We start from the raw sequence: 13,740 nt of genomic DNA, 5'->3' as shown, positions 1-13,740 counted from the left end.
GCACATTTAAGGTAGGCTCGGCTAAGCTATGCTGTTCGGTAAGTTAACTGTGTTCAATGCAGTTTGATTTAAGATATGTTCAGCTTGCAGGGGGCTTATCAGTACGTAACTCCATTGTAAGTCAAGAAGCATCTGTGTCCATTTTAAAGGAGCATCTGTATCTGTTTTCAGACTGCATAGAATTAGAACTGTCTGAGAATCCTTAACTTCCCAGAACTGCTGCCAGGACTGTTCAGTTTGACTTAATTTGTGTTTGTCTTTGACACAAAGGCAATAAATAAATGACTGAATGGTGTTGCTTTCATTGGCATAATTTTCCTAAGAAAAGAAAGAACAATGGCAGAGCGATTCCTGGTGGTAGCTAAAACCATCTCGAACCCCACGCAAGGCAATCAACTTGAAAGACTCCAATGTGCTTTTTGGCATGGAGTTTGGATGAACTGTGTGGCGAGCCAGGAGTCTGGGACTTCGGGGTGGCCGGGTTCACCTTGTCAAAGTCAAGGTCAATCAGACTGAGACCACACCCAGGGGCCCCTGTCTCCACTTCTGCATCTCATATCCATAATAGCTAAGGACAGGACCCCCAGACAAGATTGGTGGTAATTACAGTGACTTTGTTTGCCAAAAGCATACTGGGGGGTGCATGATGTGCCAAAACCTCTTTTTTTTTTTTTTTTCTGATTTGAGAATGTATTTCTCTGAAGTGTTTCAAGAAAGGCACAGACATAAAATCAGTCATGCATTTAATGTCATTATCATTGCAGATAAAGTGATGAGAATCTTGGAATCCTGAACTTTGAAGAAATTATCTACCAAAGGCTTTGAAATAAAGAGATACCTTTTTGGTTTCCTCTACGTCCCACTTGCTATTTGCAGGGCTTTGTTTGGGGTTATAGGGTGGCTTCTCCAGCCAGATAGCCTGGGCTCCCACAGCTACTCAGCCCCTTACTGCTGTGGGCAGCAAATAACATAACCTTTTCAGGCCTCATTTGCCTTATCTGTAAAATGGGTTCATAATACTTGCAGTACTTCACGGGGCTCTTTGAGGAGTGAGTTAATCTGTGTAGAGTGTCTATCACTTCACAAGCACAGAACACAACCTTCACTGTTTCCTCACTGCTTGTCTCTATCCACTCGATCCCGCCGTGGGTGGGTGGGGTGTGTGGTCCTTTGAATGTGAAACCCCAGGGGCCTGCCAGCCTGCCTGAGGCTGCTGGAGTGTGGAAGGGATAGCCTTTTCCAAAAGAGAGCTGTGGGGTGATCTACGAGTTCGCTGGACTATGCCACCATTTTAATACTGACAGCATAATAGGAATGCCTTGGGCACTTGTCTTTTTCATCCCCTGATCTTTTCATTCAGCCCTGTGATGTCTAAGACCAAGGTCAAACCAAGTCAAACTAGTTCTTAAGGGTTCAAACCAATTCAAAAAATTCCCATTTCAAGACAGAGCTAACTAAGCAAAGAGAGCCAGTCGTTCAATGATGACCAGACCAATGATGCCTGCTGTTAACACGCACCTTTGGAGTGCTCTTTTTACATTAAACTTTGCTGCAAGCCTGCAAAAGGAGAAGTAGAACCAGGAGGCAGTACTGCATAGGTTTCAGAGTGCGGGCTGAGAACCACAGACAGAAATCCAAAGCCTGTAACTTTCTTCCTCCATGGCCTTGAGCAGGTCACCCAACGTTTCTTAGCCTCAGTTCCTTCATCCGTAAAATAGAGATGGTGATGGTAACCATAGTCACAACTTCATGGGGTAGTTGTGGGGCTTGAGTGAGAGAAAATACCTATGAAGGGCTTAGAATAGCACCTGGCCCAGAGTAGGTCCTCAGTGAGTGTGTGCCACCGTCATCCCTGTCTTAGGAAAGGGAGGATATGAGTTCAGAAATTTACCCAAAAGATGCAGAGCTGGAATTCCAAGCCTGTCCACCAGCCTCAGAGCCTGTGTGTGTGTGTGTGTGTGTGTGTGTGTGTGTGTGTGTGAGCTTCCCCTCGCAAAGGAATGATTTGAGCCTTCCAAATGGAAATGTAAGTGGAATTCCCCCTAGCCTTGTTCTCAGGGGGCTGACACTTACCAATACTTACTGGTAATTTATTGGTAATTATATATACGTTTAAAAACATTTTGAATTCCAGCAACTTCCCTTGGAGCAAAAATCTCAGCGGAAGAGTGGCCCCCTTGTCCCAGCCTTACCAAGGAAGAAGCTTTTTATTTAAGGTTTTAAAAACCGCATATTTGAAATAATTTCAGACTTACAAAAATGTTGCAAAAGTAGTACCTTGAACCCGCCACCCAGATTCACCAGTTGTTAAAAAACTACTGTTACATTTTCTTTTATGCTCTCTCCCCACTTATAAATCTACGTGTGTATTTTTCTGGACCATCTGAGAGTAAGCGACAGATCCTGTGCCCACACCTAAGATGCCATCCTCCCCTAAGAGAGGCTTCTAGTGGGTACCCATAGTCCTTCAAGTTTGACCATCCGGCAGCTGGAACCAGGCATTTGAGGGGTGCATGTTTTATGCAAGAGGAAAATGAACACTGACATGTATAGTAAATCTGGTTTTTCAGAGAGTGGGGTCAGGGAAAATCGGTGCGTTTTTCTGCGTAGGTTTGACGTCACACAGAAGCTGAGCTGTGGGGGCTGGCGCCTCCTTGTCCTGCCCAAGACACTGCTTCAGAAGAATGAAGTGGGGCTCGTCTAGCCTTGAGTGGGAGGAAATTTGAGAAAAGTGATGAGTAATCACTTTTGGTAACAAATTATAAGTGATTATATTTGGCCTGAGGAGGGGGTCCAGGGTCCCCATTTACCTCTGTCTCCTTGTGGTGTTATGGGCCAGAATTCATCCCCAGGTAAAGGGGGAGCAGGAAAGTTTCCGGGAGCTCCCCCAGCCTGCAAAAACCCTAGCCATTTGCTTTGGAAAATAGTTCTTGCTGCAGTTTTTGATCAGCAGGTACTGACCCACCGAGCGGTTCCATGGAACGTTAGCACCTTGACCAATCAATGTCCGTGCTGGTCCCAAACACCCTGATGATTTTTAGTATGGCCACAAAACAAAAGAAAAAGAAAATGTCTGGCTACCGCACACATGTGCTTGATTGACCTTATAGCAGAGAAGGCAGCGCTGATCACCAGGATGGAGAAGTGAGCTCAATTTGGGAGAGATGCCACATTCAAACATCCACCTGTCCTGGTGACATTCCTGTCGGCAAATGCTTTTCTGCTACCATGGGGTGGGGGCTGAGGAAGAGGTGGAGGCCGGCGATATACAACAGTGGGAGTTATGAAGTGGGGACTCACGGCTAGTCATGGGACATGTATGAAATTTTCAGCGGTTGACCACTTTTTACGCACAATGATAGCATTTGCATATGGCTCCTCCTAATACTGCATAGATATGTTTTAAATGAAATTGTTTCTTTTAATTCTCACAATAACTTTAAGAGGTGCTAATTTTATGCCTATTTTTAGGTGAGGAAACTGAGGCTCAGGATGTGAGGATTCATACTCAAGTTACTTCGTCATTTGCAGTAATGACATCAGACTCAAAAGAGTGCCATCTCTTCCCCTGCGAACATATTTTGTAATGACATTTACTAAACAGTGTGTTGAAATTTGGCTTCCAGTTCATCTGTTAAGACAGTGGTTTTGGCCGGGCGCGGCAGCTCACGCCTATAATCCCAGCACTTTGGGAGGCCGAGGCAGGTGGATCACCTGAGGTCAGCAGTTCAAGACTAGCCTGGCCAACATGGCAAAACCTCATCTCTACTAAAAATACAAAATTGGCTGGGCGTGGTGGCACAAGCCTGTAATCCCAGCTACTCGGGAGGCTGAAGCAGGAGAATCGCTTGAACTCAGGAAGCAGAGGTTGCAGTGAGCTGAGATCATGCCATTGCACTCCAGCCTGGGCAACAGAGTGAGACTTCGTCTAAAAAAAAAAAAAAAAACAAAGACAGTGGTTCTGAAAGTTTTTGCTCTCAAGACTGCTTTACCCTCAAAGATGTTAAGGAGATCTCACAGGGCTTTCCTTTATGGGTTGATGGCTCTGGATATTATCATATTAGAAACTAGAGCTGAGACATTAAAAATGCTCATGTAGCCTCTGATTCCATTGTACACTAGTGAGATGGTGAGAGTGAAAAACACAAGTAATTCCTCAGTATTACTATGAAAACAGTTTTGGCCTTCTAAACTCCTAAAAGAAGTTTTTTCCTCTCACTTGTTTTCCAGATGGTCGAATCCTACGACACAAACTTTACAAAGAATATCCAGGTAAAAGAAGAAACTGTTCCTTCTTGCAGAGGGCACAGAAAAAAAAAAAAAAAGGCCGTGAATGTTTCTTATGTGAAGAAAAAAAAAAAAAAAAAAAAGCCCAGGGCTGAGATATAAGGAACAAAGTGAGACCTGGGTTTAAGAAATAAAATAGACCTGTGGTCTGGTGGTGGGCAGGGAGGTGTGTCTCATAGAGGGACTCATGGTAAACATGACCTCGTGCTGAAGAGCAGAGCCTGGGACTGCTCATATTTAAGCCTCTGCTACTTTCGTTCAGAGAACTGGAAAGCATGGCTGATACCACTCTTCCATTCATCCATCTAATCATCCATCCATCCATCCATCTCTCCATCTATTCTTTCCTCCATCCAGTCATCCCTCCAGCCATCTACCCACCTGTCTACCCACCATCCATCCATCCATCCATCCATCCGCCCACCCATTCATCCATCCATCCACTCACTCATCCATTCACATATCCATCTATTCTTTCATCTATCTACCTGCTCTTTCATCCATTCATTCCTCTACAATCTAATAGTGACAAGCCTTCCTGACATCACATGCTGGATGCCATGAGGACACCTTAGACCAGGTTGTGAGGAAAGGCTTCCCAAGGAGGGGACATGAAAGCTCAGCCTAAAGAATAAGAAATAGTGGGCGGCAGAATGGCGTGTGTGAAGCTCTTGAGGTTGGAAGCAATTTGGCCATCCCCAAAGCTGGAGTGTGTGGTGAGCCGTGGAGGTGGTGGGAGGTGAGGCCAGAAACATAGACAGAGCTGGTGACACCAGCTGGGGGGCCTGGGGAGGGAGAGGAGGCACCACAGGTGAGGACTGAGTGACCTCAGCTGGGGGAGGGAGGAGAGGGCCAGGTCACCAGGCTTCAGTTGGCAGTCACTGGTGAGCCATGTGGGGCATTAGAGCAGGAATAGATACATCTGCCCCAACAGAGCTGTGCTCTTTTCACAGAAGGTGACTCAAAGAATGTGGCAGAACCTGGAAGGGGACAACAGAGGCACTTTCAATAAAGCAACGGCAGGCAGGTGAGTGGGAGGAGACCAAGATTGGTGGCCAGGGTCAATGTGGGCAACCAGGTGTCCTGGCAGCTTTCACCACCAGGTTGAGCAGCAAAAGGGTGAGAGTAGCACTTTCCCTACTGGTACAATTTGAAATTCCCTTCTGCAGTAGGTCCTCACCTAGCATCATCAATAGCTTCTTGGAAACTGACTTTAAATGCAACGACGTACTATATGCACTGTATGCTGTAGAAGCTTAACTCGTTTGTTTTTTTAAGAGACGGGGTCTCACTCTGTCACCCAGGCTGGAGTGCACTGGCACAATCATTGTTCACTGCAGCCTCAGACTCCTGGGCTCAAGCCATCCTCCCGCCTCAGCCTCAGTCCCAGGAGCTGGGACTACAGACATACACCACCGCGCCTGGCGAATTTTTTTGTATTTTTTTTTTGTAGAGATGAGTTCTCACTGTTACTCAGGCTGGTCTTGAACTCCTGGCCTGAAGCAGTCATCCCACTTTGGCCTCCCAAGGTGCTAGGATTGCAGGCATGAGTCACCGTGCCTGGCCTTAAGTCTCGTTTATTTCCATTAGCCTATGGTAAAATTGGTTTTGTTATATGGTAAGTCATTTTGCTTGAAGTTGCAGTTTCCAATAAGCTCTCCATGATGTTGAATGAGGACCTACTGCAATTTCAAGGCAGGAACATAGAAGAACTTTGTGTGTGATCAGAAGCGGGAGCAATTCTGTATCCCTCTGAATCAAAACCCAAGACCAAACTAGGTCGCATCTTTCCTTTCCATTCCTTTGCCTTGATGTCTCCGGGAAGCCTTGTCCATCTCTTCTCACTTCTGTCAAACAATTCTGTTGGGTGCCAACTATCTGATGGTCATGGTTCCAGCCTCTTGGTTGCTCAGCGGTAGTCATGCCAGGATGGAATGGTGAACAAATCGCACAGAGCCCCTGCTCTCAGGGAGGCCACATCCTGGTAAGGGAAGGCTACACAAGCCAACAGATCAATCAGTAGAAAGGCAGGTGTGGTGAGGAAGTGAACAGGCAATGTGGGGCAGAGTCCCTGGGCAGGGGCAGAGCCTGGGGCAGGGGCCGCTTCATTTGGGGGCAGGGAAGGCCCTGTGGGGGTTGAAGTCTGAGCCAAGATCCCAGGTGAGAAGGTGCTGCCCGAGGAGGACAGGCGCCCAGGTGGAGGGAGTTGGAAGAGTGAAAGTACCAAGGCGGGAGGGACGCTGGCTTCGGGGAGCCAAAAAGAAGGCCCCTGGGGTAGAGACAGGAAGGTGGCAGGGAGGCTGACTCCAGAGGAGGCGCAGGGGAGGCACAGCCTTGCTCTCAGGTGCCCTCAAAGGTGAGGTGCAAGTGCATGCAAAGGGCCTTGGAGTTGCAGCCCTAAACCTGAAAATCCAGCCCCTAAACCCACCCCTGTGAATGCTGGATAGCCACAGAGGGCAAAAAGGAGCCCCTAAAAGCAGGTGACAGCCTCCCAGGACGTCATTGAAAAGCAAATGTCAGATTTCAGATTCCAGAGTCCTCCCGGAAAATCTGAAGCCCGTAGGGACTGATGCCAGCTTGTCTATTACCTGCTGCTGACAGGAGCCGTCCCTGGAGTAGGTCAGATGCAACTGAGGACTGAGCTTCTAACAGGGAAGGAGGAGGCCAGTGGATGAGGAAGAGACCTTGAGAGGCAGTTTAGGATGGTTTAGAAGTTGAGGCTTTTGGCTGGGCGCAGCCGCTCCTGCCTGTAATCCCAACATTTTGGGAGGCCGAGGCAGGCATACGGTATGATCCCAGGAGTTCAAGTCCAGCCTGGTCTGGCCAACATGGCAAAACCCTCTCTCTACAAAAAAATACAAAATTACCCAGGCATGGTGGTGCACACCTGTGGTCCCAGCTACTTGGGAGGCTGTGGTGGGAGGATCACCTGAGCCCAGGGAGGTTAAGGCTGCAGTGAGCCATGTCTGCACCATTGCACTCCAGCCTGGGTGACAGACTGAGACTCTGTCTCAAGAAAAAAAAAAAAGTACAGCCTTTGGAGCAAGCTAGGTCTGGGTTTCAATTCTTGCTCCACCACTGTGTGACCTTCAGGAAACAATTCCAGCTCTCCAAGCCTCAGCTTCCTCATCTATAAAATGGGACTGATGGTAAGGGAGGAGTTAGGAACTAAAGATGCCGTGAAGATGTCACCGTGAGTTCAGAATTGGGTCTTCTCAGAAAGGGGCATCTTCCGGGTGTGTCTGGTGGCAGCGGTGGTGGCAGGGAGATGAAAGGTTTGTGACTCTGTGGTCTGCCCTGCAGCGGTTCACCCTGATCCTTCTTTGCTTCCTTTCCAGCTGGATTGCAAGAACATTCCTCCACTTTCTGCTAAGCCTTGGAAACAGATGGGAAAAGTAGTTTGACCCTCAAAGTTCACATTCAGCTCAGCAGAGCAAGACCCCAAGATGCTTGGAGATGGGACACCTAGCCGTCAATCCCGGTTTGGCCCAGCCTGGTTGGGCGACTTTGTGGGAGCCGCTTAACCGCTCTGGGTCCCTGTTTTACCATCCTGGGAGCAAGGCTCTGCAACTCCACAAGACCATTACCCCGGGAAGAAGCCGCTGCCCATGCAAGCATTTCTGAAGCCCCTTTCTAAGACAAGGCTCAGCATCTTGATATTTTTGACAGATTTCTCCCAAGTCTGGCTCTGGGAGGTATGTACCCATCTCAAATGTTCCCAGAATAAATTCATCCACCAGGAAATGGAAATGAACTTGCCTACTAATGTGTGATTCCTAGTTCTAGCCACCTGATGTGCTGAGGCCTAAATGTTAGCAGATGGGAGGAGGCCACAGAACAATAAAAACAACCAAATAAGATGCTGAGTCTCTGGTGTTTTGTGATACTTTGTCACTGTTTAATTCAGGGGCGGGAAGCAGCGTGGGTATAGCTGGGATGACGTGTCAGCTGGGGTCTGCTCCTGGAACCCTGTGTTAACATAGAGCCCCTGAAGCAGACCCTGGGAGGGGGATTTGTTGAAAGTGATTCATTAGGGAGGTTCCTGGGAAAAACCGGCACGAGAGTGGGGACGTGGAACAGGAGGAGACAGTCAGACGGGGGAGAGGTGACGAGGGCCCATGGAGGGCACCTTTGCTGCGATCCCTGTGCGGGTTGTGGAGGAAGCCTGAATCCCACCAGGGCTGGCTCCAGGGCTGTGCAGCCTGAGCTGTCATCCAGAGGGACCCTATGCTTGGTTTAGTGATCTGCTGTCACCATTTAAAAACTCTTAGTCATTGTTGAACAAGGGGCCTGCTTGTTCATTTTGCAAATGATGTCAGTGGCCCTGAGCCACACGGTGGAGTCGGCCCCACTGAGGCTGGGCAGCGGAACCCGAGTATGCGTAACGCTTCCAGCACCCATCGGTGAGTGGCGAGGCTCCCCGAAGGGAGGAGGCAGCCCACCTGCTGCCAGGGAGGGAGAGGTACAAAGGCACCCACGGGGACATGGGCAGAGCCCCTGGGGAATCTGTTACACAATCCAGATTCCAATGGTGTCTGCATAGAATGTACACACACACATATACACAGGCTCGTGTGAGAAATGATTAAATTCAACCAACAACCCGCTCTGTTCAAAACAACCCCATGGAAATTGGTACTAATCAATTATTTGACAGGATTCAACCCTTTTCATTCCAAAATGCACTGGTGTGGAGACAACACCCAAGTGTCTGCATTTGAAAAGCCCTGCCCGTGCACCCCCACTCACAGCCCGTGCACCCCCACTCACAGCCCGAGCACCCCCACTCACACTCTCTCCCCATTAAATCCACGTTCTCTTCGAAACACTCCAAATCCAGTTTCAGGTGGAGATGGGTGACTAATAGCCTTTGTGTCTTTGTCATTTCTGAGCGTCAGGGCATTCACATTATTCAAGAATTATTTTCTTCTTGCTTTTGGTATGTGCGTGTTCAAGTGACTCGTGTACAAGCATATAAAGGGGGCATTTGTCACTGCCAGGAGAGGTTTTGACTTTTCCTTGGATGGAAAAGCAAGATGACATCCCCCAAGAGCAGCAAGTTCAACAAATACAACACAAGGAGACAAATGCAATCTCCATTTTGGAGGGTGAGGTTTATGTGGATTCCAGGCATGAGTTGCTTCATGAAATTCTGGCACATGAGCTCTGTGGTTAGGTAAGCCGGGGGTCACAGCCAGGGTCACCCATTAAATCATGGGTGCCCCATCTGTGCTAGATGGCTTGCTCTCACTGGCCTGGGGTTGGCCGAAGTCCCCAGGGCTCACCAGAGCTGAGGACAGAGGCCCTAAGGGACTGTCCACCCCCAGCTAGCCACATACGGTGGAAGCGAATAATTACAACCAGCAGAGACTCCAGGGGGCCCGGCAATGTCTGCGCATCTCTCAGATGAGGAAACCGTGGATCTCGGAGATCTGAAAGGACCCCACCCAAAGCTGTGAAATCAGTAAGAGCCAAAGCCAGCATTCCAAGCAGGCATTCCCACCCTACACTCAGGCTCCAGACACCCTGCCCTTCTGCTGCTAGCCTGGTCTGTCGGCTGGTTCTCCGCCACTGAGGTGTGTAGAAGGTGTAGACAGCAGCCATCCTGCAGAGGTGTAGAAGGTGTAGGACGAAAAGCATCCTGGCAGAGGTGTAGAAGGTGTAGACGGTGTGCCATCCTGCAGAGGTGTAGAAGGTGTAGACGGTGTGCCATCCTGCAGAGGTGTAGAAGGTGTAGACGGTGTGCCATCCTGCAGAGGTGTAGAAGTGTAGACGGTGGTATGCCATCCTGCAGAGGTGTAGAAGGTGTAGACGGTGTGCCATCCTGCAGAGGTGTAGTAGAAGGGGTAGACGGTGTGCCATCCTGCAGAGGTGAGAAGGTGTGAGATGAAAATATTCCAGAGGTGGAAGGACGAAGACCCAGAGGTGGACGGAAGATCCCAGGACTAGGACAGATGAAGACCCCAGAGGAAGGACGGAAGCATCCCAGGAAGACCCAGAAGATCTCAGAAGGAAGACCAGAGGTGGAAGGAAGGAAGACCAGAGGGACGAAGACAAAGCAGAGGTGTAGAAGGTGTAGATCAAAGCCATCCCAGAGGTGTAGAAGGTGTAGACGGGTGCCATCCTGGGTAGAGGTGTGTAGAAGGTGTAGATTTGGTGTGCCATCCTGCAGAGGTGTAGAAGGGGTAGGACGGTGTGCCATCCTGCAGGTGTAGAAGGTGTAGATCTGTGTGCCATCCCAAAGAGGTGTGAAGGTGACGGTGCCATCCCAGAGGTGTGTAGAAGGGGTAGATTTGTGCCATCCTGCAGAGGTGTAGAAGGTGTAGACGGTGTGCCATCCTGCAGAGGTGTAGAAGGTGTAGACGGTGTGCCATCCTGCAGAGGTGTAGAAGGTGTAGACGGTGTGCCATCCTGCGGAGGACTCTGGATTGAAGGTACAGAGCTGAGCTCATCCCTCCTCCCTGGAGGGCTGCTCACTAGATGGGTTGGAGACACTGGAGCCTGTTCAGCCTGAGTTCCAATGCTGGGCAAGGCACTTGTCCTCTCGGAGCCTCAGTCTCCACTTCTCTGAACGGGGTGTAATAAAAGCAGCTGCCTTTGAGAGTTCCTGTAGCTATTGTGTGAGATGCTATATAGTAAGTATTCAGCACACAGGGATGGTTATAATTATTATCATTAGCCTGGCACAATACACACTAGTTCTCTTAATACTCACGAAACCTCATGAAAAGAGTATGAACATCCGCATTTTCCAGCTGTGGAAATTCAGCCTCAGGAAAGTTAAGCAAGTTGCCTAGAATCAAAAAGAAAGCAAATGACAGAGCTGGGCTTTGAGCCCAGAGCTGCTGATGCCCAAGTCTAGACAGGCTGGTCCTACTTTGTGTTGAGTCTCCACCACCAGCTGGGCGGCCCTCACAGGTTACTGAACATGCCCCAGCCTCAGGCTCCACATTTCTAAAGTGTCAATGAGAACTCCAACCTCATTATAATTATTACTGATTAAGTTCACTTAATCAAGATCATATGAATGGAACTGAACTGTCAAGATGCAAATACCAAGGCAGGAAGGTGGTTGTATACTGCCATGTGGAGAAAAGTAAGACCTGCTTTCTGCTCTCAAGGAGCCCACAGTCCTTGAGGGAGTCAGAGAAATAAGAGAGTTATGATCCAGGGTGGGGAAGGCACAGATGGGAGCAGGGGCCGGAGGTGCCGAGGGAGCCCAGTGAGGGATGCCAAGCCTAGGCAGGAGGCAGGGAACGGAGCAATCAGAGAAGACATCCAGGAGGTGGTGATGTGCTAGTTGGTCATAATGTCTGAACACATTTGGGAACATGTGCATTTCAAGGGGAACTGCTGTCCGTTTGGCTCAAGGCAGAGGTTCTCAACCTTGTCACTATTGGTGTTTTGTTCAGGATCGTTCTTTGTGGTGGGGGCTGCCCTGTGCAGTGTAGGATATTGAGCAGCACACCAGCCTCTACCCACTAGATGCCAGTAGCACCCTCCCCCAAGCTGGGACCACCAAAAATGTGATTTTGCCAAAGTCTCCTGGGGTACAGTTACCCGGTGAGAACTTCTGATTTAAGCCCAAAATAATGAAGCTCGACTGCTTTGTATCGTTTCATCCATCAGCAAGTTCTCCCGGGGCACTTTCCCTTAGGCTCAGTGTAATTAACTTTTCCGCTCACTCATCACTTGTTTATGCACTGACTCATGCACTCATTCTACCAAGTAATATTCCCAGGCATTAACCACCTTTTCTTTAATCAAATCTGAGGCACCATTTTTTTTTCACCTTTTGACATTCCTGCAGTTAGGGCTTATCTTATGGCCACTGTCCTCCAGGCCCAGACACAACGGAGTCATCATTGCCTGTACATATGAATATCAAAACATGTAGGTTGGGTGTCAGCACCCAACTTCCAGAAACAACAGAGGAACCACAAATTCTGCATCACCAATGCTCTCAGAAAGATGTCCTATGAAATACCTTATCTCATTTATTGCACTTATATTTTTTATTTGATGCACACATAAGAATGATGCATGATGAGGCCAGGCACGGTGGCGCACACCTGTAATCTCAGCACTGCGGGAAGCCGGGCGCGATGGTGCACACCTGTATTCCCAGCACTGTGGGAGGCCGAGACAGGCAGATTATTTGAGGCCAGAACATCGAGACCAGCTTGGCCAACATGGCGAAACCTTATCTCTATTAAAAATACAACAATTAGCCAGATGTGCTGGTGCATACCTATAATCCCAGCTACTGGGGAGGCTGAGGCACAACCAGGGACACAGAGGTTGCAGTGAGCTGAGATTGTGCCACTGCACTCCATCCTGAAGGACAGAGCAAGACTCTGTTTCCAAAAAAAAAAGAATGATGCATGATGAAAACCTATGTCCATATAAGTCTAAGAGAGGCCTTTCATGACCTTGAAATCAAAAGGGAAAGAGCAAGGTGGCCAAATAAAAGCCCACTCCATTCATCTCCCCTGTAGGAACACCAAACTTTAGCAACTCACTACACACAGAAAGCACCATCACCAGAACAAAAACTCAGGTGAGCAATCACAGTCCCTGGTTTTCACTTCATGTTGCAGAAACAGGCATGGAAGAGGCTAGGAAAGACAGTCTTGAATCGCCAGTGCCACCCCTCCTTCATCCCTCAGCAGCAGCCACGAGGCAGGGGGAGATCTGTGCACTTGGGAGAGGAGGACTGCAGCGACTAGGAGGCTTCACATTGAACTCAGCGCTGCCCTGTCACAGCAGAGAGCAAAGCCATGGTGGCTTCAGCCAGTGCCCGTGCACAGAGGGAGCATTTGGACCAACCCTAGGCAGAGGGGACCCACGCATCCCAGTGGTCAGAACTTGAGTTTCTCAGCAAGCCCTGCCACCATGGACTAAAGTGCTTTGAGGTACTAGGCAAACTTGAAAAACTGTCTAGGACACAAGGACTTAATTCCTAGGCAACTCCTAGGACTAGGCTGGGCTTAGAGCCAGAGGACCTGTGGGGCACATGACCTAGGGCGACACCAGGCTTTGAGGCTAAGGGAGTGCTTGAACCGCCCTCCTCCAACTCCAGGCAGCACAGTTGGCAGCAATGAAAGTGACTCCATCCTCCTGCTCGGACAGAGGAGAGTTAAAACTAAAGAGGACTTTATGTTGCGTCTTGGATTCCAGCTCAGCCACCGTTGGAGAGGGCACTGGGCAGAGTCATGAGGCCCCCATTGCAGGCCCTAGCTCATGAGTGACATTTCTAGGTACACCCTGGCATAGAAAAGAACCCACTCTCTTGAAGGGAAGGACCTAGTCCCGGCAGGATTCATCACCTGCTCCCTAAAGAGCTCTCAGACCCTGAATAACCAACAGTGATACCCAGGTAATACGCCACAGGCCTTGGGCCCTGAGATGTGCTGGTGTCAGGTGTGACCCAGTACATTCCCAGCTATGGTG

The 13,740-nt window shown here is 49.1% G+C and overlaps 1 protein-coding gene across 4 annotated transcripts in view; it reads left to right on the top strand.

Moving 5' to 3' along the window:
• The window catches only part of WFDC1 (WAP four-disulfide core domain 1), a 34,033-nt gene extending 25,883 nt beyond the window's left edge, over positions 1-8,150 (top strand). For 2 of the 4 annotated variants that reach the window (XM_009196960.4, XM_003917251.5), the window contains 3 exons: positions 4,231-4,272; positions 5,241-5,314; positions 7,626-8,150. In XM_009196960.4, the coding sequence (XP_009195224.2) occupies positions 4,231-4,272; positions 5,241-5,299 (101 nt within the window). In that variant the 3' untranslated portion in view covers positions 5,300-5,314; positions 7,626-8,150. Of the gene's footprint in view, positions 1-764; positions 851-4,230; positions 4,273-4,813; positions 5,004-5,240; positions 5,315-7,625 lie in introns of those variants that run through there. The other 2 variants (XR_641694.4, XM_009196959.4) reach the window with 2 other exon arrangements.
• Positions 8,151-13,740: the final 5,590 nt, after the last annotated feature.

This window comes from Papio anubis, chromosome 18 (assembly GCF_008728515.1).
Source record: "Papio anubis isolate 15944 chromosome 18, Panubis1.0, whole genome shotgun sequence".
NCBI lineage: Eukaryota > Metazoa > Chordata > Mammalia > Primates > Cercopithecidae > Papio > Papio anubis.
Note: the sequence above shows the minus strand (reverse complement) of the source record. Positions and strands in the feature narration are given on the sequence as shown.